Source organism: Abrus precatorius, unplaced genomic scaffold (genome assembly GCF_003935025.1).
Source record: "Abrus precatorius isolate BTA unplaced genomic scaffold, Abrus_2018 Scaffold11, whole genome shotgun sequence".
Taxonomy (NCBI): domain Eukaryota; kingdom Viridiplantae; phylum Streptophyta; class Magnoliopsida; order Fabales; family Fabaceae; genus Abrus; species Abrus precatorius.
Window position 1 is genome coordinate 2,912,178 of NW_020874303.1, and position 25,424 is coordinate 2,937,601.

Sequence of the window (25,424 nt, forward strand, 5' to 3'; positions counted from 1 at the left end):
TGCCTAATCTTACTAGGTTTAAATATATAATTAAATTTTGAATTCAATTAATTCAAAATGAATTAACTTTGAATCCCACATATATTTCTCAGGAAACCTTATTACATCCACCACTGGATTATGAAGTATGAACCGGTTATTTCTCTAATTAAACTACAATTTAACTACAAATTTTACTGATTAAATCATTTAAATCATGATTCGGATGTTTTCCAGTTCAATCTTGGATTTGATTTTAAAAACTTTGAAAAATTGTATATTTGTTTCAAATACTAAAACTGACAAAGATTATACAATTACTTTTAAAATAGTACTTTTTCAAATAATAAAAAAAATACTTAAAAATGTCAAAACAATTTATTGTAACATTTTTATTTCTAATATATGAGATTGATTGTTTTAAATTTAATTTGTCTTTAAAAACATATTTACTATTATTATTAAAATTAAGAATAATGATTACTTTAATTTTTAAATTTTAGAAAAACATTTTTTAATACCTAAAATGATTGATATTTTATAAGTCCAAATGTTAAAATGACATTTTAATAATTCGTAATTTTAGTGTATTCACACACACACACACACACTTTGTTCCTTCCTCACCATTGTACCCTTTACCTGTGTATTCGTGTTCCTCTTACCACAACACCTTTTGCTTCAATTTCCATTTTGTAGTTGTAGCAATCTTCAAACTCTCTCTTTCTCCCGCAAATTCGATTTTTTATTGGCCATAGCCATTGATTTTTACAAATTCAAAGCAAAATGCTTCCACAACGCATGAAGAAAGCGATCACTGATAACCCAAAGAAGCTTGCAAACTTGATTGACCTCGTCAACCTTCCTTCCACTCTCAGAGAATTCGTAGGTCAGTCTCAGATTTCTCGTTTGGGCTGTTTCAAGTGCGTTTGGTCCTACATCAAAACCAATAATCTTCAGGTTCCTCTTTTCTTTTTCTTTATTTTCATATTTCTGTTTAAAAATTAAATGCAATTCTTGCTTATTGTGAAATTAGATTCTTTTTTCCTTGCTTTTGAAAATTTATAAAATTTATGCCAAAGTTACTTGTGATGACACTATGATATGAATTGCTTGTTCAATGAATTATTCACTAGTAGTGTTTATTGAAGGGTTTTTCTAAACCATTCAAGGGGTTTTGATTTGGGACGTTGCTTAAAATATATAGTGCTTTCTCTTTTTTGTGGAGTGGTAGTGATTAATTCAGGTAGGAAGTAGAAATAACGAATAATGGGAATGGATCATTGTGAGTTAGTTCAGCAATTCAATGTTGATATACCTAGGCTATGTTTGAATATGTAATAGTGAGTGGAATGGAATTGAATGAAATGAGATGCTATGGAATGGATTGGAATAAAGTTATTGTTGAGTATTTTTATGTTGGAAAGGGAAAAAAAGGGTGCGGTACTATACCCCAAAATTGGAAGAGAAGAAAAAGGGTATTTGATTGAATGAATTGCAATGAAATGAGTTCTTTTATGTTCCATTCCATTTCATCCTATTTTAAACAATCCAAACAATGGAACTTTGCTCATTTTACTCCATTCCATTCTTTTCCACCAATTTAAACATTGACCTATAGTTGATCTTTAAGTGTTAATTTGGCTAAGATATGCTTTCTTGTAGCTTTAATTTTACAGTAGGACTGAGCAAAATGTTGTTGACTTGTATACATGGGTTGAGGCAAGAGTGCAAGACAACAAATCACTAGTCTGTGTTCTTATTTGGGCTATGCACTATCAACATATTAGTCCAAATTAGAGGAGATCTCTGTCTGAAGTTTTTGAACTGTTATATGAACTTTTGTAATTCTGAAGTTTGTATAGTTATGTAGATGAAATTTATAAATTTGTAAAATGCACATATCCAATTGTTGTGTTGGCTATGATGTTTTATGGGTTGGGTTTATTTATTTTTATATCAATTTGTAGCTTCCATAGAGTGAATAAAATGAATTGTTTCATTAATTGTGCAGGATCCAAACAACAAGAATGTGGTCAACTGTGATGAAAAGCTAAAAAGTATTTTGTTGGGGAAACCTCAGGTGGAGTTAGCAGAACTTCCTGCACTTATCAAGCTACATTTTCCAAAAGAGCCCAAATGATGTCTATAAGATATAAATCAAGATGTCTGTCTTATTGGAGAACATAACCTTCTTCAAGATGAGTTTCTGAATTCATTTCCTTTTTCGCTTTTCCTCCCTCATACTGTAACGACCTATGTGTAGGAACCTAGCTGTTGAACCATCAAATTGGCAGTTTTCTTTATGCTGTATGGATGGATTAATCTTATTACATGTAATCCAACTTAAGAAGTCCTATTTCAAAGCATGCTTTTGCCACTTTCTGAATTTGTAATTAAGAATTCTGCCTGTTAATTTTGATTTTGTATGCATAAATTCTATGGTTTTATCATTTATAGCAAGTCATTTTATCAGTCCTCAGAATTGTTTTATGGAAGAGGAAGCCAAAAAGTTAATTTATCAGAAAGGTAGGGAAAATATTAAGATGTATTTGTTGTAAATTCCTGATATATTCTGAATTACTTTATAATGTAAGCCATGCTCATCTCCTATCTGCACCATGCTATTCTAAGTTATGCGGACCTGTCAATGGAATTAGTGATGCTGTTGTTTACCAAAAATAATGCTATGACAAATATTATGATTGGTTCAAAGTGAACACTTGTGGCTGGCTGCAAAACGGAATCCACATATTGCTGTTGTGAGGGTTTCCTTTGAGGATAGGGTTGCAAATGAATTGAAAACCACACTTGTTAATTAAAAAAAAAAAAAAACTATTTGTTTTACTTGTGTTTATAATAATTTTCGATGTAAGATATATTCACTATACCGTAAATAATTTTATATAGAATGTAATTTTTGTCAATTCAACCATACCTTAATTATCTGAATCAAATTTTGTTGAAATTGAACAATTATAAAAATGCTATTAAAATATTTTAAATTCTATGCATTTAAAATGTATTTATAATAAGAGGTGAGTTATATGGAACCCATGATGCTATATATTATGTTAAAATTGGTGCATAAGAATATGATATCAAATAACTTTTTCACAAAAAAAAACATGTTACACTATTATTTTGTACTATATTGAGACGGGCATACATTTCTTGAGAGCAGAGGTACGAACAGCAGTAAACTATTTTTTTATATTTAAAATATATTATTCATTAAAATAAAATAACATAATGAAATATTTAGTAATTTTATTTTTTATTAAATTTTATAAAATTAATCTATATAATATAATTAATCTCATATTTTATTAAAAAATTATTAAGAAATGTATAAGTTCAAATTTCACACAACATACTCAATTGTTTAGACATCCACGTACAAAGTTTGTAATACAGTCAAGGTTTGTAAGTGTGGGATCAACAAAATAAATGTAGTTTTTTTTTTTTCTCCTTTCTTAGTGCACTCCTCCAATAATTAGAGAATAATTTTTTTCCCCGTTACTGCATGCATATGAAAGTAAATGAATTTGTGATCTATCAATAAAGTCATGCATTTTCGCAATGTACAAAAATTGAGAAGCTATGTTTAGATTGATAAAATATAATGAAATGGAAAACGACAGAAGAAAAATAATTTGAGATCTATTGTTATGGGATTCAGATTTCCTTATTTAGTGTTATTTTTGTATTTTTGTTTAAACAAATTTTTTTTTTAAGCAAAAATCCAAAATACACTGATTGCATATGCAATTTACAGAAGAAAATCTTTTTCTATTGTTCTGAATATTAAAAAAAGAATAAAACAAGATGAAAGATGTTTCTATTTTAATTTTAATATTATCATATTACCTTATTTAAATTATGTATCTAAACACTTCAAATATGATTATAATCTTTCAAATAAAAAAAACTTAATTAATATATAATAAATTTAATAGTAGAATGTTTATTATAAACTTTAATATTATGCTGTTATGATTTACTAAAAGTATTTATCATAAGTATATAATGTATAAAATAAATTAATATTTGTTAGAATTCACTGATATTGTCATTATTTTATTATAATTCATAAAAAATACTGTTAAGAAAATCAAACATACCCTAAATCTATTATGCTTTTAAGTTTGTTTTGCGTACCTACCATTGTTTTCATTGTTCTGGAGTCTTCTAATCCCCAAAGCAAAAACTAAAAACCCTTAAAATGAAATTCCCATATTGTTCATCTTTCTCCAAAACCCGAAAGAAGATATATTGTAGTTTCCATTTCCAAATAAAAAAACGCAAGGGCAATATTGTCAACAAAGAAACATGACCCATATACCCTAAACCCTTGTTTTCTTTCTTTCCAAGCAAATTTTTCCTCATTTATTTTTCTCTCCTTTTTCCTCTCAAATCACTTTCCCCTCTTCAATTTCAATCCAAATTCATTTTGTCCATCGATTTTCTTCTGTCATGTTCGCTTACAGGGTCTTGTCCCGTTCCTCTGCCACCGTTTCTCGAAGCTTCACGCTTCTCTCTGTTTCAAGGAACTCCCAAATATCCACCAGCCTTTCCAATCAGTTCCATTCCCTCCTTCATCAATCACCTAATAAGGTAATCCACTTCGTAAAACATGAAAAAATTTGATTTTTCGCAGTTTTTAGTAGTGGGGTTTAACTAGGGTTTTAGGTGAAAAGTTTACAATTTTTGGTGCTTCATGAGTTTAGTTTATTTTGTGATGATTCAATGAATTATTTGGTAAAATTATATATATATATATATATATATATATATATATATATATATATATATATATATATATCACACACACACACACTCCAGGATCCTATTTTTTTCCTTACAATTCTTTTTTGAGCAACTTTAGTTATAGTTAGCATTGTGAAATCCTCATCAAGTTCCTTGTGTGTTTTCTATTATTCCAGCTGATTCCAATTCAAGCTAATTTGTTGAGTCAAGTAAATTCATCCTTGACTTGGAGATTTGGAGTTTCTTCATCGGCTTCACCTGAACATGCAAGTGATGACCCTGAAAAAACAAGTGAAGAAGCTAAGGTAACTGATGAACGAGCCGAAGCTGCGGATCGAACCAAAGAATCAGGTCCTATTTGTAATCTTCATCTCAATCTCAATCTATTGAATGAAAGAATAGAGGTTTTGAATGAACTTTTTGTTTTCTGATTCAGATGTAGAGAGTGAATGTGATCTATCAAGAGATGATTTGATAAAGCTTGTTTCTGAGAAGGCAGAACTTTTGAAGTTGAAGCACAAGGAGATTGAGAAAATGCAGGACAAAGTTTTGCGTACTTATGCTGAGATGGAGAATGTCATGGACAGGACAAGACGTGAAGCAGAGAATTCAAAAAAATTTGCCATACAGGTCTATGTTTTGACCTTTTTTCAATTTTGCGGTTCAAAACTCTTATTACCCGATTATGTTCTTTAAACTTTGTGCTGAGTGTTTTCAAATGTGATGTAGAGTTTTGCGAAGAGTTTACTAGATGTTGCTGACAATTTGGGAAGGGCTTCCTCAGTTGTAAAGGACAGCTTTTCAAAAATTGAATCACCTGCGGACTCTGCTGAAGCAGCACAACTCCTAAAAACACTTCTAGAAGGTGTTGAAATGACAGAGAAACAACTTTCAGAGGTAGACAATTCTACTTTATCCTGTGGCTGTTTAATTGCTATCGTCACTCAAAGCTAATGTGGTACCCGGTCTTTGTCCCGAGTCATTTATGTGGTTATATTTCTAACTTATATGGCTACATTTTACCTCTTGTCTGAGTGTTCCAAATGTGTATAGTTTTATGGATTAATGATAGAAAATAGGTGGATTTTGAAGTTTCATTGGGCAAATGTGAGGGAATTTTAAAATTAAAAGGAAGAATGAACACTGGTAATTTGAGATTGATAAAGTGACAGTGTACTTAAGCCGGTAACCATAAGTAACAATGGTTTAAAATAAACCCCATAACCATGGGTAGGAAAGTAGAATGGTTCCTAATGGAGTGGAGAGAGACTGTGAGAAACATTTTATATTGTTTGCATCATTGTTTGTTTGATTTAATGTGATTCTAGGGATAATACTAGTGCGTATCCTATTCTTTAACATTGACAACTGCTGCTTACAGGTGCTAAAAAAGTTTGGTGTAGAAAAATTTGATCCCACAAATGAGGCATTTGATCCACACAGGCATAATGCCATCTTCCAGATACCTGATGCTTCTAAGCCCCCAGGCACTGTCGGAATTGTTCTGAAGGTATTTCAGATAATTGTCTGTTTACGAACTATGATTTGTTTTTAATTTCCAATTTCTTTCACCTTAAAATGTCTGTATTTATGTGTTTAGCAAAGCCTTTTGAATACAAAATTTGCAATATTAGAAGTCTAAGTGATGTCTACCAGTATTTATGACTAGCTTTTTGTTTATTATTGTATCAAACATGCCAATTATTTGCTTTGATGATTATCAATGGGCTTTTGCTTTCTAAATTCTTTTTATAAGAGGTTATTTTCACTTAATGTCAGAGCAAATGTGGTCTTATTCTTGGTTTTGTTTGATGGTTCAATTATAAACACCCTCCCAAACAATACCACCATTTGTTTTTAGCCATTTCATTCCATTCCATTCTAGACAAGGCTTAGAGATTGACTGCATGAATAATAAGCAATGCTATGATTGTACTTGCAGGCTGGATATACACTTTATGATCGTGTTATTCGTCCAGCAGAAGTTGGTGTAACCCAATAAGTGGAGGATAACAAAGTAGCTGAATGATGATGGCATGAAGAAATGCATGAGTGGCAGGTTCTTATTGAATACCACTCCATGTTTTTTTGAAATATGCATCTCCCTGGCAGTATTTCTCTTTGCGGAGTCTGTATTCTGCCCTGCATGGAGAAGACTATTCTTTTCTTTTTATTTTTATAATAACAAAATACTATGTACTGTGGGTTTTGATTCCCTGAGATTTTGGTTGTATACATGCTATTTAATGTTCATTATTGTAATGACTTTTGTAGTGGGACTTAAGCATACCGTTACCCTCACTTAGTTTAAGCTCTAGTTCCTTACTTTTAACAATTCACAAGTTACTAGGGATGAAAGACCACTCATTGGAAGATTTGAAATTTGTCTTGAGATGATGCAACTGTTACTTAATTTTATTTTATTGTTTTTGCTGCCTTTTTATTTTTGTGTTTGTGGGGTTTTCTATACATGTGTCATTATCAGTTTAGTGAATTTTATTTTAGGAGACGGATTCTTTATAGTTTTGGCACGAATTGTAGGGTCTGAGGTGCATTTTCATTTAAGTGAATTTAAGTAAAAAATGCAGCGCTCTCCTTCTCCCCCCTCTCTCTCTCTCACTCTCCTCCTTCCATCTCATTTAGGCCTTCTCTATTTTCTCTCTTTAAGCGAATTTTTAAGGTTTAAGTGAAAAACTAATTTTTACATATTGAATGAATCTAAATTGATTTGAGTGAAAATGTATTACAATTTAAATCGTGTTTTGTAAGAGAATTTAATGATAAGAAGCTAATTAGAAAATGAGTGAAACATCCACGTATTAAAAGAATAAAAGATAAAGTCATCTCAAATGTTTTTCTACTGGCACTGATTTTTTATTTGGCTCTTACAAATATTTTTTGGTTCAACTAAATATTAAGGGAAATACGTTCAAATTCAGCTTAGAGGGTTTTTTTTTCACTATTTTTTTTCCTTTAGAATTTCTTTTGTAATTTTTTTCTTAAAATTCTCATAATTTAATTTACTATTTTTTTTTCGTTGAATAGTCATATCCTTTATAATTTCGCTAATGACTTTTCATTCATTGTCTTGAGAGTATTATAAAAAGCTATTTATCATTAAAAAAAAGGTAGCATCTTCGTCAAGCTCCATTGACTTATTAACTTTTATTAGAATTTTACAATTTTTAAATTAAGTCTAAAATTAGGTTTAGGTGTTACATTTTAGGAATTATTAATTCTTTCTGAAATTTTCAGAGTTAAAACTATATGCTTCTAAAAATATTTTTTAAAATTAAAATTTTATATTTCTAAAAACTTAATTTCAGAATTATTAACCATTTCAAAAAAATTCAAAATTAAGATTCTACACTTTCAAAATTTTATTTTTTTAAAAATTAATAATTTCAGAAATTAATTTCTGTAAATGTTAAAATATTATTTTAAAAAATTATTTTATAAGTTCTTTTTATTATCATAAAGGCTATTTTAGAAGAAAAAAATAAAATTTTTTTTGTGAAAGTGAAAAAAAAGTACAGAAAGGAACCCCCTTCATCATACTTAATACCTATTCTAGGCTGATCCCATTTTATGGACTATAAAGCTAAATGGACAGAATAAAGCGGGTAAGAACGAGACATGGCGATCATTGAAGGAAATAATCTCAAGCCAAGGGTCCTGGTTTTGCAACTAATTCAAGTAACAATAAAAACAAAAAGTTTTCTAACATCGTTTGCCACCTTGTTAGTAGTATCCATCCATGCACTAGCTGGGTTTAATGTGGAGTATTTCATATTTGTGATGTTTTGCATATTAAGAGAGGAGGGTTGCGTGTTTGACATTGCATGTCTCTTCGAGTTCTGTTTAATGAAATAGTAAGTAGAATATTTGAGATTTTATATTTCTATATACTACAACCACTAAGTAGCCTCATATCATGCATATGATCCATCATATATTACAACTGATCATCCTAAGCTGAACAAAACTAGTTACATATTATTCATGAATACTACTAGTACCATTAGTTAAGTGCTGTCTATATACATACGATTCTGGCTAACTACTTTATATGTCAAAATAGGATGGTAACAAGTGATATATACTGGCTCAGTATTTCTTGAATTAACATTATGCTTCCACAAAGCTTGATTTTCTACTTCCAGGTAGTCTCAGCTCATGGAGCACCCACAGGATGTTTTTTCTCCAATTGATCATCACTGCTCTGGTTGCTTTCAACATCGTTGCCTTGTAAGCCCAAATCAAGATCCAACTTACTGGTGTTCTGATCCTGCAACAGCAATTGATATGTAAGCAAGTGTTATTAATCATTATAATGTTATAAGCTTACATTTACAATTAAAAAAAAAAGTATTTTTTCCTACATAGATCCCCATTGTGTTCTATTAAAAACCAAGTCTTTACAAGGTAATAATATGTAACATTGACAAAATAATTTTGTCTATTCGTGCCATCAATTGCCTAACACAAGGACTCGGGGCCAGTTATTTTGAAAATTGCAACAAATAACAACATAGTCAAAGTTTATAGTATTACAACTTACACCTGAATCAGCAAAATGATAGCAGTCTTTACATGGTATTAAGGTTTATGGCATGAATATACATGATCATTCCTGAATGTAAACTAGAGATTTATGTGTTACCATGATAATAAGTAAGGGTAATCGAAGCACAGTCTGTACAAGTGAAGAAAAGATAAAATTTGAGGAACATCAAGTTCTATGCACACTTTGCTTGAAGGCAAATGCTAACCAGTACCCTAAGGAGAGAAATGTTCGAATACCTGTCCTGAGGACCAAAATTGATTTTGCAATTTGCATATTTTGATTAACAGTTGTAGTTATACTTTCACAAAAAATCAGTGCAAGTTGAACAGCATTGATAAATTATCACTCCCTACAAAATCAATTATGGGTTCGGCACAAACAGGCTAGAAACCATTCAAAACAAAAAGGGAGATTTCAGTTACTGTACCTTGGCATCATCCGCACTTCCATTCATGTTTAATTTCCCATGCATCTCATGAGTCAAGTTTGTCTGTCTAGCAGCCAATTGGTCACCCTCAGGCGTGGATTCATGTTCAACCTTTTCAACAACCGTCTTTTTTTTATCTTCAAGCACAGCTATCTGCATCAAGACATTGACCAACCCTCACTCGTAACCAAAAAAATCCATTTAAATGAAAAATTATTCATCACCAAAAAAAGAGAAAAGGCCAAAAGATGTAACTGATAAGATAATGCACAATCAGGCTTTCTTTGTTAATATTATTTCTTGATCAAAACTTCACTAGAATTGTGTGAGGGAGTTCCTTTGCAATCCCCAATTAAAAAAACCTATAGGCATAACTCATATCCCACATACCAACCCTAATATAATTATTAAACACTACCCTTTTCATACCAAAAGAAATAGGACAACAAATAATGACCCAACAGACCATAGAGAACATGCTTCAATTCCCAAAATAAGGAGAAATACCATCACAAGCAAAATTCAAATCCAAACTCAAAACCTAGAGAAGAAAGCAGCTAAAAAATCATCTTTCTAACAACCCCAAATTTCAATTCATGCAACATGCACACAATCCAAAAGTCCCAATCCAACAACCCCAACTTCATTCCACAGAAAAATCCCAAAAAACAAACACCCCAAAGGCCAAAAAACCACATAAACACCACAGCCCATCAACACAGAAGAAGAAAAAATAAATTGAAACGTTCCATCAAAAAACAAAAAACCCCAATTAAATTTTTTTCCAAAAACACAAAAGGGCAAGCAAAAAAACATTTTTACAAACACATAGACATACAGGGGTGTAACGGAACTTCCTTCTGGGTGGCTCATCGGAGACGTCACCGGAGGCATCATCGGCAGCGGTAGGGGCGGTGATGGGGGTCCATCGGCGGAGAAGGAGGTGAGAGGAAGCGTTGTTGGTGGCGTTGTTGTTGTGAGAGTGAGAGTGAGTGTTGGTGTGGAGGGAAGAGGGTGTAACGTGGACCCATTTCTTCTTCCACTTTCTGACGGGGCCACTGAACACGGTGGGGGCACCGTAGCGAGAAGAGGCACGGCTTAGCCTTGAACCCACAGCCTCCATTTTCCGAACGGTGGTGTAATCGACGAGGGTTTTGCTCTGTGACTCTGGTTTTTTTGTTTTTGACAAGAAAGAGGTGACAGAGAGACTATTCACAGAACTTGTTCTCCAAAAGAGATAACACAATTGACATCTGTCTGCAGTCTAATTTTAAAATAATACTATTATAATTTTTATTGATTAAAAAAGATCAACCAATGTTATGATATGCTGATTAAAAAAGTTACTGATAAGTATAATAACACCCTCATTTTCATACTTTTTTTTTATGTTTTTAACATAATTTTTAATCAAAACTATTATTTATTAACTTTTTAATTAATATTTTAAGACATTAATGAACAAATTTTTATCAATTACGATATTATTAACCAGAACTGAAAATAAAAAGATATTTATAGTTTGGTTGATATATTGAAAATCAAAGTAAAAAATATATAAATAATAATTTTGACCAAAAAAAAAGTTATAATTATAATTTTTCTATCAATATCATACTAATAAGAGTCATCATTTACCTATTAATTTCATAAAATATTTTTTAAAATAACTTTTTTTTAATATGTTTCAAAGAATATAAATACATGAATGTTAAAAGGTATTTATTAAAAAAAAAAAAGTTGTTATAAAACATGTACTAGGATTGATTATTTATATAAAAAAAATTGTGACCTAAAATTGCAGTAGAGTATCAATACTGTCATTTTAAGTTTGTAAAGGTGATTAGCTAAGGTGTTATATGTTTAATTTTTAAGTATATAAAACTATATTTATCATATTTAAATATTTTTAATATGAATATAAATGTTTTCCGTAAAAATGAATGTAACTTTAAAAAATATGTATGTATAAGCGTGTGAGTAAAATCATATTCTTCTGTCTATATTAGTGACCATATATAGTTATTTAAAAAAGATTTGTTTATTTCATTTATATAGTTTATAATTAAAATTTTATAATAGAATAAAAAAAAAGCTTTTTCCTCAAAAGTATTTTCTGGGCTAACATTTTGCTTTCCCACATACTTCAGTTAACATGGACCACCCGTAAAATATTTTTCTTCCTTCTTCCTATTAATTTTCTTCTTCCTCATCGTCATTATTTACACTTACCTTCTAAAAATTTAATTCTGAAAGAAAATAATGAATTTTTTTTTTCTGAAATTTTATTTTTTAAATTTATATATAAAAATACACGTATGTTTTAAAACTATATCATTCATTTATTTCAATGGTCAATTGTTATCTTTTTTTTTGTTTTAAGGTGACAAAGACATACTTAATGCAAGCGTTGACGGATTAATGATTCTTTTAAATAAAAGATTAAAATTAGATTGAAGTGTAATATACTTTTAAAATAGAAAACATTTGTGTAATTATAAAAATAGAGTTTTTTTTTTTTGTAAGAAATGTAAAATAGAAAGGAAGTTAAAGCATCTTATTCTAAAAAATAAATTAATTGAAATAATATATATATATATATATATATATATATATATATATATAGTGCTGTTAAAAAGGGATCAAAGTTCTGAGGCCAGCCCTATTCAACTCTAGAATAATTTATTAAGCCTTATTTTAATATTAATTAAAATAATTTAATTTGACTTTAAGTTATTTAGTCTCATACTATGGGTTATGGTAGAGTTATCTATCAGTTGGTCCTAACCCAGGAAATACTTCTAAATTTTGTTCAGCAAACTCTAATTTTTATTTTTTTTATCATTTTCAATTATTTACAAAATTACAAGATATATATATATATATATATATATATATATATATATATATATATATATCTTTTGTTGAATAGCATGGAGGGATCAAATCACTAGGTGTTTCAAGGGTTTATGTGGTCTATAACCTTTATTTTGATTGAGATGAGAAAGCTAAAGTTAGACTATGACATTGTAAAGCTTGGTCAACTTTGTAGACCAAGATATGAGATGTGATTAAGTGGCTTCCTCAACATGAAGGCAACATCATTATTAATGTAAATGAGAGCTCTATAGGTAACTTGGGTCTAACTGAGCTCTATAGATCATAAGTTAAAGTATTGTATAGAGTGAAAATTACAAAAGAGTAATATGTTATTCTGATTATTTAGAAGTTATCAATTTAATACTTGCTAGTCCTCAAAAATTTTATGCATTTCATAATTTTATATGCTTTATCCGATAACTTGTTAAATCAAGAATAGAGTTAACCTCAATCATATGCTCATACAAGGCAATTTTTGCGAACTTAACTAGAAAAGGAGCTTCTCAACTTTAATAGATTATAATAATAGAAAATATTCCACTTGATCAATCTCATTTTAATGTTTTATAAAGAAGATATATTAAGTAAAATTAATTATATCTAATGTTTTTAAAATATAAAAATAGTTATTAATTTATTTATTTAATAAATTTAAACATAGGAAGAATTTTAAGTTATTTAGTTTTTTACGCAAATAATACATTTAAACTATATTCTATTAATTATGAGGCGGCGAGACAAAATTGACAATTCTTTCAAATGAAGCGAAATCGCAAATCGGAGCATTGGACACGTTAGCCAAAGGCAACTCACAATTATGTTTTCTTAGTTAGTGCCTTAAAATATTCATTAAAAAATTAATAAATATTAAATAATGAATGTCTTTTTATCATATCAATACTCCCTTAAGTCACCTTAATTAGTATTCTTAAAATTAAATTTTTTATTAAAAGAAAAAATGAAAAAAAATTCTATCTTAAATAAATATATTTTAATTTCAGAATTTTTATCTGGACAACGTATATCTTTCATTAGAAACAATCTTATTCAAATGTTAGCTAAAATAGTCTTGTCAATTAATCTATGTGTTCAATTTTATAAATTTTTAAAACAAAAAACATAACATAATATATTAACACAAATTTAACATAGAATTAATTAATTAATATCATAAATGGTATATAATTTTATTAATTTTAAAATAAAAAATATCCTTCTTTTCTTTCTTCTCTAAAATACCCTCCCTAACAATTTCTTAAAAGGTGCAAACTAATAATAATAAATTGGCTGTTTGGTGATCCACCCTTCTTGGTCGATGTAAGAAATATTCAAAAACTTGTTTAGTTCATTTGCATCCAAATGCTTCATCCAAGAGACACGTTTAGACTGGTTTGCCCCTACTCCACTGTTACCTTCCTCCACAAACGTAAGATTTGCTCTGCAAATTCAACTAAGTGAGAGAAATAATCTTTAATCATTAAATTTATTACAAATAATCAAAATTAAATCATATAAATTATATGAAATTTTTAATTTTATAAGTGATCGTGTGTTTAGTAGTCTTGACTTTATGTTACTGTTCATTAGTGTTAATTCTTACCAAGGTACTTTACGTGAGTAATTATATCTTTTTACGAATCTTATCCTATTTGCATATTTGAAAAGAGTATATAAAGATAAACTCTCTCTCTCTCTCTCTCTCTCTCTCTCTATATATATATATATATATATATATATGAATTTCTTAAGGAAAATATGCTTACTCGTGTCCAACTTGGCCCCAAGCAGACCAACCCTCTGGCCGAACCACATCACTGAGAGTCGAATTAGCAATAATAACTCTTGAAAATGGTCCATAAGCTCTTCCAAGTTGAGCCCTTCCATTCCCACTTATGTTGCATTCCTTGATCACAAACCCTGTTGGGGAATCCATGGATCCTCTCTTTTGTGCTGTTATGGTGCCATCATGCCCTTTTGGCCCATCTCCCCCCAATGTAAAGTAGATCACACTCTTCTGCTTAGCCATGCATTTCCAAGTTAATCAAGCTTTGTATATATACTTTCAAATTGAATATGTATTTTAACCAAGATTTTGATGAAGTGATAAAAGCTTCAAGTTGAGAACATGAAGCAAAGATGAGTAATGGGATAAATGGTTTTGATATTGGGTTTTTGATTATGTATGTATTACCTCATAGATGGATTGTGCATCTCCAAATATGAAATCTATTGCACCTTGAATGTAACAATGTTTGAAGTAATGGCGTCCCTTACAATCCCACAAGGTATCTTGCACCCCTTTGAAGGAACAGTTATAAAAGGCAGTTCTGTCACCTTCTATTTTGGCTGCCAATGCTGGTAAATTGCCTTTACTAAGTTGCGCATAAGGTGGCCTGTTATATGAGTTCTGCAAAAAGTATCAGATTTCAACTTTAAGAAATGGTTGTTCTGAGATTTGATTCCATTCACTATATAAAAGAAATCATAATCACTAATGATAAAAGATTATGAAATTGAATTTTAACATTACAGTTTAGGCTGAATTAATTTTATAATTTCTAAAAATTTATAGATATCTTTTTGGTCTTAGTCTATCACAAAAGTTTCATTTGTTATTAGTTTTTAAAATTATAAAAATCATATTTTTAATTTATGGTGAGAGACTAATATATATTTTTTAAAATGTAATTTAAGATAGTAGACACTCTCTTTTCTCTGTAATTCAAGAAATTAGATCTCTTTTGAGTAGTATTAAATTTATTAGATTTAGTCATGTGTTAAGAAAAGTTAACCATTGTACTAATTGGTTGGCTAAGTTAGAAACAAATTTCAGTTTGATGAAGTTCTTGCTTTCTTTTTTTCTCTTCTTAATCTTGATCTATTGGAGTCTTCTTGGCCTATACTTATTATCTAGTCTGTTTAGTTGTTTTGGACTTTAAAGTTTCGTTTATTAGCAAAAAAAAATTAAAAAAAGATTATTATAAGAATTAAATATATATACATATATTTTCATATTTCAAAACATATTATTCATTGGTTTTTCTAATGCAAAATAAAATCTTATATGAATAAGCTTTTATAATATCACAAGATTTAATGGATTAATACTTAATAACATTAACTGTTATAATTTTTAATAAAAAATATTTTATTAATTTTAATTGTATGTCTTTAAATACAAAATAAGAGAATTACTAGTCATATATTCTTTTAATTATAATATTTAACATGCTTTTTATTTATTTATTTATTTTTGGTCAACTGTACTTACCACAAATGAAATGCCCTTTACTACGATATCATCAGCTAATGATGCAAAAGTGAAAGAAGTACTCATTCTGTCATGGCCACTTGATGTAACAATGGTGGATGAACTGCCACCTCCTTCTAGATAAAGGCATGCCCTCTGTTTTGAGATGAACACAGTTTCTCTGCCCCAAAACCATCGCATCACATATAGAAATAAATTAACTTTTCTACTCTTTAATGTAAAATATACTTGTAATTTATATTAATGTATGCATGCACCTTAATTATATTTAAAGATTTTAAATATTTTGATTATAATTAATTTTATACTACTTTAAACTAGCATGTATCAAATATATTCTTCCAATCCTTTAATAAGCCTTTTTAATTGGTTAATTAATACTTGATGATTTTCAAAAGAAATGTTTTGTGTACTATTAAAAGTAGATTCCTTTTTTATTAATCATTTATTATATACATATTTTTAAATCAAAGATAAATATTTATTGATTATCCCATTTTACACATTTATTTACTTTAAATGAACTAAATCGTTTCTTTTATATTTGTTTGAGATATATGTTTATGATGCATATATATAAAAAATAATGAAAAGCAAGTGAAAGATGGAAATAGTGGTATCTAAAAGGAGTGTTTAAAACTTTCAAATTGCTAAACTAATATGAAAAAAAAAAAGTGAATAAACCAAAGGTTTATCAAACTGAAAATTAAATAAATCGCATTTTATACTGTAATTTAGTTTAGTTTTCTGTTCTTATTCTTAAAACTAAACTAAACTGCATTTATAATAAATTTATAGTATATTTTTATATATATTTTTTTATTCAATTTTATGATAAAATTGTATAAATATATAATGCATCGTTTTTATTTATTTTAAATTTTATTTTTTCTTGACTAAATATTTTCTCTATTAAAATAATTTTTTATTTTTTATAATTTATCCTTTTAATCATAATTTCTTTTCTCTATTTTATATTTTTTTCAACAGACTTATTTGAAAATTTTAATTATTACTTCAAATTTAAAAATAAATTAAAAATCATATAATAATAAAATAAAATTTGAAAAATAATATTTTTTATTTAATTTTCAAATTATATTCAACATTAACTGAATATAAATAAGAATTGAACAGAAGTGCGAATCATAATATCTAAAGTTACATAAATGATTAATTTTTAGTGATTAAAATAATGAAATTATTTTAGTAAAACAAAAATGATGTTTAATATAATTTAAGTGAAGAAAAATATATCCTTACGTGTAAGTTCCTGCAGAGATTCTGATATGAGTCCATTGAGAGTTGGGTTTAGGGAGAGATTCAATTGCACTTTGGATAGTTTTGAAGGTTCCTCTTTGCCCTGATTCATTAACATATATAACCTTCGGTGGATTAGAACAATTCATGCCATTGCAAACTATGAAAATAACAAAAAGAAAACTCAAAAGAGTGAAAATTTGTGAGTGCTTCATCTCTTTTTTCTTTTGCACTTTTCTCATTGCTCAAATTGATGGGTTTTAAATACATGCAACATACAAAAACTAAGACAGATGATAGTAACTTTTTGTTTAATCAATAAAAAATATAAATTAATGAATTATCCAAACTCGTATAGGCCATTTTATTTGGTAGTAAAATGCTTTTTATTATTTTTCTAACAAGAAAACCACTTTCCATAAATTGAAAACGGGGGATTAATTAAATCTTAAACATTTATTATGAAAAAAAATTAATTAATTTGTATTTTTATTAATTCAATGTAAAAATACACGCTTAAATTTTGAAGTAACTTAGAACAAAATTTATGTTAAAAATTTTCATGGGACATTCAATTGCGATCAAGTCACAATTGATTTTTATATTTAAAAACGTGTAAAATAAAATTTAAAAATATTATTGTTGGAGAAATTGCATGTAACATCTCATTTTTCATAAAATATTCTGTTCACAATAATTTTTTATTAGATTTTGTTTTAAGTTATTTTGCAATTAGGAAAAACAGAATAAAGTAATGAAATAAAAAAATGTCAAAAAATCCGACATAATTAATAAATAATTGTGTTTTTTAAGTACGATCACGTGAATTTAATTTTTAATTACGTGTATGAAAAAGATATTGATGATAATTTTTACGCCTTGTAAGAAATAATTTTTGATTGTCAATTGAAAAATATTATTGATATACATTAAAGAAAACAAAAAACAAAAGGGAAAAATATTAAACATCTAAAAAAAAGAGTTATAAATATTATGATTTTTAAAGAATTACCATTTTTTTCTAAATTCATTTTTTTATAGTTTTAATGTTTGAACTGTTATTCCTTTTTTTAAACGAAGTAAATATTAGTTTTTTTTTTAATTTAACAACTTTGCCAATCTTTAAATAGGTATCATTCCCTCAAAATATATATATATTTTTTTATAATAGCAAGATCTCGGTACATAATAATAAATTTTGTAGCATTGTTAGTTTTTATGTTCTGAACTCTACATAAGACATATTTTTAACAAATATTTATAATTTTTTAAAATAAAATAAAATAATTTGTTTACGAATTAAAATTAACTTATTTGTAATACCTATAAAGAGAATTCAACATTTCTTTATTAAAAAAACATAACAAGAAATTTTATGATTAAAAAACTCTAAAATTATAAATTACTGTATACACACAAATAAATGTAAGATAGGTCTCTGATTATTTAATAATATGAAATGACTAGTAGTTGATACTTTAATTATATGCATACCTAATTTTACGGCATTGCTACACTAATTAATCTTAAAATCAGATTTTTAAGAGCTGCTGGGTAAGTTTGTTTCTTTTTAAATAATGAATCTATCAATTAATAACAATGGCATTTTCCCTCGTTCATTTAGTGTGTCCATTTTATCTCATTTTGAAAAAATAACTATACATTTTTATTAAGGTTTTAAAATAATTAATTATTTTTCTTAAAAAATTATTCCAAACATGTATCTGATTAAATGTATATTTAATTTAATTTAACTTTAACAAAGTCGCTTATTTAAAAATTTAAAAATAAAAAATGATTATACACATAAAATTATGATGAACCAAATATATTCGATTTAACATAATAACTCAACAACCATGACCATGCTAAAGAATTTTTTTTTTATATAATTTTAAAAGATAACATTAATTATCATTTTTATTTTTAAACATATGTTTATATATAAATATAATTTTTTTCATTCAATATTAATTTTTAGTTGTTGAAAGGAGCGTTAAACTCTACTTTTTGTCTTTGTCAACTGTGACACAGTGTCATATCCGTAAATACCTGCCAGGACGCGGGCAATAATGTAATTGACTTACCGGACAATCAAAAAACAGTGGCACACTCTGATGAACTTGTTCTGTCCTTGCACACAAAGATTACACACACATTCTTTTTTCTGCTCTTTATCTCACTGAACTCAGCACAAACACAAAAACACTACACTTTGTCACTCTCATTCACTGTGATGCTTAGATCTTAAACCACAGGAATCCAACACCCTCTTGAGCCTGAAAGGACAACTGGGTAACCATTCTCTCTCTCTTCCGTTTCTTCTATTGTCAACAATGTGCTCCTCTGTTTCCTCATTCGGTTCTTCTTGTCTTGATCTTCCACACCCAGAAGATCCACTTGTTTCCTACTCTTACTTTGTCTATGCAAGGTGTTAACTTGTTGATACTGGATTCTGCATTGTGCTTTTGCATTTTGGTTCAAAATTTGCATTTTTTCCTTTTTGGGGTTGTCATTATTGATTGAGAAGTTTACTGTAGCTTGATGGTGAAGTTTTTTTTTTTTTTTTTTTGTGTGTTTTTGATTGTCATTGAGGTTGTCAATGTGTTGATTTAGTGCTAAGGAGGATTTGGCTTTAAGCTTCTAGTAGTTTCATGACTGATCCTTCTTAATTTATTCACTTTGCATTTGGAGTAATTATTTTCAGCCATTTGTGTTTAAGTGTTGGAGAGTGTTTCGGAAATGGGGGAAATTTTGCAGCTTTAGAAATGGATACCTGCTTGTTTCTTGTGTTCCTTTTGGAAAGAAGGGATGATTGTGTTCCTCTATGTTTGAGGGAAAGGAGAAAGGAGTTTCATATGAATTTTTTCCCATTTGTGCTGGCTAGATTGCGCATGAACTAATGGCAGTGATGGATGCTCAAAATCCTCTTATTGATGAAAACACCTGCGGTTCCTTGTTAAATAAGCTGCAGGTAATTTTATTAAGCTTTTCATCTGTGTTACTGCAGATGTGCATGGTTTACAGCAAGGTTATCTTTATTTGTTGTAGGAAATATGGGATGAGGTTGGTGAGAGTGATGAGGAGCGAGACAAGATGCTCCTTCAGATAGAGCAAGAGTGCTTTGATGTGTACAAAAGAAAGGTTGAGCAGGCTGCTAAGACAAGGGCACAGCTACTTCAATCCTTGTCTGGTGCTAAGCTTGAGCTTTCTACTCTTCTATCAGCTCTTGGTGAAAAGAGCTTCATGGGAATTGTTAGTAACTAATTATATATGTACTTGGCAGCTACCAATAATGCAACGTAACTTTGTGATGCATATAGATACTGAACTGGCAAACTAATTTCCCATGCATATTTTTGGTTTCTTTGCAGCCTGAAAAAACTTCAGGGACTATTAAGGAACAACTTGCAGCTATAGCACCAATTCTGGAACAGTTATGGCAACAAAAGGAGGAAAGAATAAAGGAGTTTTCAGATGTACAGTCACAGATCCAAAAAATATGTGGAGAGATAGCTGGGGACTTGAACTCTGGTCAGGCAGGATCAATTGAAGTTGATGAGTCTGATCTGTCCTTGAGGAAATTGGATGAATATCAATCCCAACTTCAAGAACTTCAAAGGGAAAAGGTAAGTCTACTATACCATCAAATAATGTATGAGTTAGTAAAAAATTGAAAATGTTGTTTGATTTTGTAATTAACACTGAGAGTTTGTTACTTTATGTTGTCTTGCAGAGTGAGAGGTTGCACAAGGTTCTTGAATTTGTGAGCACTGTGCATGATCTTTGTGCCGTCCTTGGCATGGACTTCTTCAGTATTGTAACTGAGGTTCATCCAAGCTTAAATGATTCTACTGGTGTTCATTCCAAAAGCATAAGCAATGGAACACTAGCTAAACTGGCTAAGACAGTCTCAATACTGAAAGAAGATAAAAAGCAGAGGCTGTACAAGGTAATGCATTTAAAATACTATATGTTAATTCAGTTTTATTTCCTTCATTCATGTTTTTTAAGCATACTAGGGCTACAAGGTGTATACGCTTCAGAGGTTACTAATTATGGCAAACCAATGTTTTTATTAATGTTTACATGGAATTTCCATAAATTCTAACTTCGGCACCTCAGCAATATCATTGCTGACATGGTGGATTCAATTTTGTTTGACTTTTAATCAGCAATGTGTTTGTATATATATATATATATATATATATATATAGATTTGACTTTAGCCTGTGCATCCTTTGCAGCTCCAAGAATTAGCTTCTCAGTTAATCGATCTGTGGAATCTAATGGATACTCCTATGGAGGAAAGGAGACTATTTGATCATGTTACCTGTAATATGTCAACTTCTGTCAATGAAGTTACTGTTCCTGGGGCCCTTGCTCTGGATCTGATTGAGCAGGTAGTGATTATAACTTTATGATGTTTGCAGAGTCATGCTCCATAAATGATGCAAAGTGCTAATTGATTTTTTTCTTGTTATTTGTTCTGAAGGCTGAAGCGGAAGTTGAAAGGCTTGACCAGCTGAAAGCCAGCAGGATGAAAGAAATTGCCTTCAAGAAGCAAGATGAGCTTGAAGGGATATATGCCTGTGCTCATGTAGAAATAGACCCAGAAGTTGCACGAGGGAACATTTTGTCACTGATTGACTCTGGAAACATTGAACCAACTGAATTACTGGCTGACATGGACAAACAGATAGCAAAAGCGAAAGAAGAAGCTCTAAGTCGGAAAGAAATATTGGACAAGGTTGAGAAATGGATGTCAGCATGTGAAGAAGAGAGCTGGCTTGAAGACTATAATCGGGTATTTATAATCAACCATTTTCATTCTATGTTCACTCCTCTATGAAAATGCACTTATATTTTAGGTGGTAAAGTTGAAATAGTATCATTGTGATATAGACATTTAGGATAATGCCAATAAAATTATAAACCCTTAAACTGATTTCATTCTTGTGATAACTTTAACAGGAATATTGAAGGTAATAAAATGATGTTATTATATCAATGTAGTGCAGAAATTTCATGAGATATGATGTTATTTGAGTGCAAGTTTGAAGCTAGTGCATCTGCAAGAATGGAATTTTAATGTTATCTCTTGTATACTTCAATGACTTTGACTTCTCTTACCAAAATACTGTGCACTTTTGACATGCATTCTCCCTTTCATGTTTGAATGAATTTTGCTTTAACCTGGTATAAATTGGTGAGGTTCTTATGTCATTTCTATTCAAGATACCTAATCCAGGTAGAATTGACCATGGCAGTCATTTGCACGCCAATATAAATCTTTAATGTAACTTCCTGGATTTAACCGCCTATTCATTTTCGGTATTAAATTATTTTACAGTGCACAATCTGAGTCTGATTAGGCAAATGGGTCTTTCCTTGTAGGCATGGTGGAATGTATATAAGATTTAGCTTTTGCATTCCTGACAATTGCTGTCATTATATACAATGGTTATATTGTGATCCTCATTTTAATTGTTAAGTTCCCCTGACACTACCTTGTAATACAGGATGAAAACAGGTATAATGCAAGTAGAGGTGCACACTTAAACCTCAAACGCGCAGAGAAAGCTCGGATACTGGTTAACAAAATTCCAGGTATTTGTCGAATGGAAATAGACAACCATCAGAAACAATTATTGTTTATTGGATCCATTTTTCAGCATTAAACTCCTTACATTAGCAAAAAAGATGGTGCTACTTCATTAGAGTGGCAAAAATATTTTGATAGCAATAAATTCTTTTAGTTTTTTTTGAATAGTTGGCTCTGTATGGATGAAATGATGGTGTCAAACGTTTTAAGCATTTAAATTATTACCATTATTATTTTCAGATTGCAGATGAAATATATCTTTACATTTTCATGTGTAACTGTGTTTTCTTCTATGAAATATATTGTAATTTTATACAAGTCGAGGATAGATTGTCATCGTTAGTGGTTGGTAGATTTATGTTAATCAAGTAGATGCATTTGAATTGTCTTGAGTTGATAACCAAGGACGTTGCATCGACTCCCATTTTCTTCAACTTGACAATTGATTTGGGGACAGAGAGAATCACATGAACTAGTAATCTGTGGCTGGCTGGCAGATGCTTGTGTACTATCGAATTGTGGTTTCTTTGCATGCATAAGCACTAAATAATTTAGTTTGTTTTCATTTTGGTGAAAAATTGCAGCTTTGGTTGATACATTGGTTGCTAAAACTCGTGTCTGGGAAGAAGTACACAACATGTCATTCACATATGATGGTGTTCCTCTTCTTGCTATGTTGGATGAATATGCCATGCTCAGGCACGAAAGGGAAGAGGAAAAGCGAAAGATGAGGGTAAGTTTCATTGATGCGATGATTAGGATAACTGATAGTCAGATTACTTTGAGCACTTGCCAATCAGACTCTTATCTCCTAGCAAAATCAAATCGTCAACTTAATCTATTTTTGTTCATTCTTATAAATGCTGAATTCTCTTGTACTGAAATGAGTTCACATCACATTCTGTAGGACCAGAAAAAGTATCTAGAGCAGCAAAACTCGGAACAGGAACCTGTCTTTGGTTCAAGACCCAGCCCTGCAAGGCCACTTGGGAACAAGAAGGTTGTTGGCCCTCGTCCCAACGGAGGAGCAAATGGTACTCCTAACCGAAGATTATCTCTTAATGCTCATCAAAATGGAAGCAGGTTCACTACAAAAGATGGAAAAAGAGATAATTCTAGACCAGTGGCTCCCCTTAATTATGTGTCAATATCAAAAGAAGATGCTGTGTCCCATGTTTCTGGTACTGAACCAGTCCCAACATCACCCTAATGGGATCTGTATTTTCAACCATATAATGTTATCTTTGTATCATTGTCATAATACTAGTTACTGCTGTGGGAATATAATATCAGGGACAAGTAATTGGTGAGAAACTATTATAAGATGTGTATGTTATATGTGCCATTTAGAAGTTTTCCTAATACATGCTGCTATATCCTTTTGAGGCACTTTCATAATGAAAAGAATGCAAGCAAAACATGTTGGTGGTCTTGAAATCACAAGGCTCCTATCTCCTTAGACGTGAGGGATCTCACTTGGGAGGAACGCTCGTAAGACGTGATTTTAGATGACTTCTGAGTTTTGAGAAATTTGAACCCACATCCTTAGAAAAGGTTAGAGTTCCTTGAAACTCTTAAGCATTTGTATTAACTCGGGTTTAGCCTAGTAACCCTAAATTGGCTTTGTCTAAATTATCTCTAGTGGGATGACAAATAACTCCATTTTAAGTACACTGACGGGATTTTGTCTATAAAAAGTTAAATATAAAGTTGATACAAATTTCAATACAGCATTTTAATTTTATTAGTCCACTTAGGATGATGTTATTTATCACATGGGGTAACTTGGACAACTTCATCTCATATCACACTTGAAAAGTTGTTAAGAAACAAAAGTTTAAAGATGTATAGTCAACTAAACAATTAATAGAAAAAGATATTACGCCTACAAGATAATTATTTTGACCAACAAGACAGATAAACAACAAAAGAAGATGAAGGACATGTTGCTGATCTTTCTATTTATTTAGACAAAAAACGAAATGAAGGAATAATTGTCTGTGCCATTAAAGACACTGACCTAGGAGCTACTTGAGAGAGAGTATTTTGTCACTGATAGATTTATAAACATTGAACCAACCGAATTAGTGGCTGACATGGATCAATAGATAGCTAGAGTGAAAGAAGCCTTAAGTTGGGTGTCAGCGCATGTGAAGAGGGGAGTTGGCTTGTAGACTATAATTAGGTACTTATAATCAACCATCTTCATTCTATATATTTTACTTGTGTTTTACGATAATGATGCTAAAACTCATAAGAGAGTTGAGAAATGTTGCAACAGAGCTTATATTCTTATTTATTGATTAAAATTTATTAAAAGTCACAAAATATGCAAGTCTTATACTTAATACTTTTCATTCTTAATTTTTTTTTTCATATTTTTATAGTTTTAATAAATTTTAATTGACAATTGAGAATGTGTTAAAAAGAGTGTGTCAAAGGAATCTTCCCAGCACTCCTCAACATAATTAATGTGAGAACTTTGACCAATAGGACTATTTTGGAATTTTAAAGTTCCCTCTTGTATACTACATCAACTTTCCTCATTTTTTTGCTTCTTCTACAAAATTACTGTGCATTATTTTATGTGTATACTCCTTGACCTATTTTAATGAATCTTTTCTTTTTTCATTTGATTTAGACAAGTGTCAAGTATCCCGTTTTA

At 29.8% G+C, this 25,424-nt stretch overlaps 5 protein-coding genes across 6 annotated transcripts; 3 read left to right on the forward strand and 2 right to left on the reverse strand.

Annotated features, from left to right (window-relative positions):
• The first annotated feature begins 639 nt into the window (after positions 1-639).
• LOC113856324 (upstream activation factor subunit spp27) lies at positions 640-2,383 on the forward strand. Its single transcript, XM_027488109.1, has 2 exons — positions 640-939; positions 1,994-2,383. The coding sequence occupies exons 1-2, from the start codon at positions 766-768 to the stop codon at positions 2,120-2,122; spliced, it is 303 nt and encodes a 100-aa protein (XP_027343910.1). The 5' UTR covers positions 640-765; the 3' UTR covers positions 2,123-2,383.
• A 1,900-nt stretch (positions 2,384-4,283) lies between these two features.
• On the forward strand, positions 4,284-7,184 carry LOC113856155 (grpE protein homolog 2, mitochondrial). Of its 2 annotated transcripts, none has more exons than XM_027487850.1 (6): positions 4,284-4,596; positions 4,926-5,100; positions 5,186-5,379; positions 5,479-5,646; positions 6,131-6,259; positions 6,692-7,184. In XM_027487850.1, exons 1-6 carry the CDS (start codon positions 4,456-4,458, stop codon positions 6,749-6,751), a joined length of 867 nt encoding a protein of 288 aa, XP_027343651.1. In that variant the 5' UTR covers positions 4,284-4,455; the 3' UTR covers positions 6,752-7,184. The 2 variants fall into 2 exon arrangements, with proteins under 2 accessions (XP_027343651.1, XP_027343652.1); XM_027487851.1 differs by having other exon boundaries at positions 6,732-7,045.
• Positions 7,185-8,628: 1,444 nt separating this feature from the next.
• LOC113854597 lies at positions 8,629-10,996 on the reverse strand. The gene is made up of 3 exons (XM_027485693.1): positions 10,582-10,996; positions 9,744-9,896; positions 8,629-9,037 (listed from the first exon to the last, which is right to left on the reverse strand). The coding sequence occupies exons 1-3, from the start codon at positions 10,864-10,866 to the stop codon at positions 8,924-8,926; spliced, it is 552 nt and encodes a 183-aa protein (XP_027341494.1). The 5' UTR covers positions 10,867-10,996; the 3' UTR covers positions 8,629-8,923.
• A 2,896-nt stretch (positions 10,997-13,892) lies between these two features.
• On the reverse strand, positions 13,893-17,303 carry LOC113854343 (probable pectinesterase 66). The gene is made up of 5 exons (XM_027485290.1): positions 17,158-17,303; positions 15,895-16,054; positions 14,815-15,030; positions 14,387-14,637; positions 13,893-14,061 (listed from the first exon to the last, which is right to left on the reverse strand). Exons 1-5 carry the CDS (start codon positions 17,301-17,303, stop codon positions 13,893-13,895), a joined length of 942 nt encoding a protein of 313 aa, XP_027341091.1.
• A 2,019-nt stretch (positions 17,304-19,322) lies between these two features.
• LOC113854596 (65-kDa microtubule-associated protein 1-like) lies at positions 19,323-24,192 on the forward strand. Its single transcript, XM_027485692.1, has 10 exons — positions 19,323-19,449; positions 20,042-20,128; positions 20,206-20,409; positions 20,529-20,783; positions 20,891-21,106; positions 21,402-21,557; positions 21,650-21,961; positions 22,677-22,764; positions 23,344-23,492; positions 23,667-24,192. The coding sequence occupies exons 2-10, from the start codon at positions 20,057-20,059 to the stop codon at positions 23,967-23,969; spliced, it is 1,755 nt and encodes a 584-aa protein (XP_027341493.1). The 5' UTR covers positions 19,323-19,449; positions 20,042-20,056; the 3' UTR covers positions 23,970-24,192.
• The last annotated feature ends 1,232 nt before the right edge of the window (positions 24,193-25,424 follow it).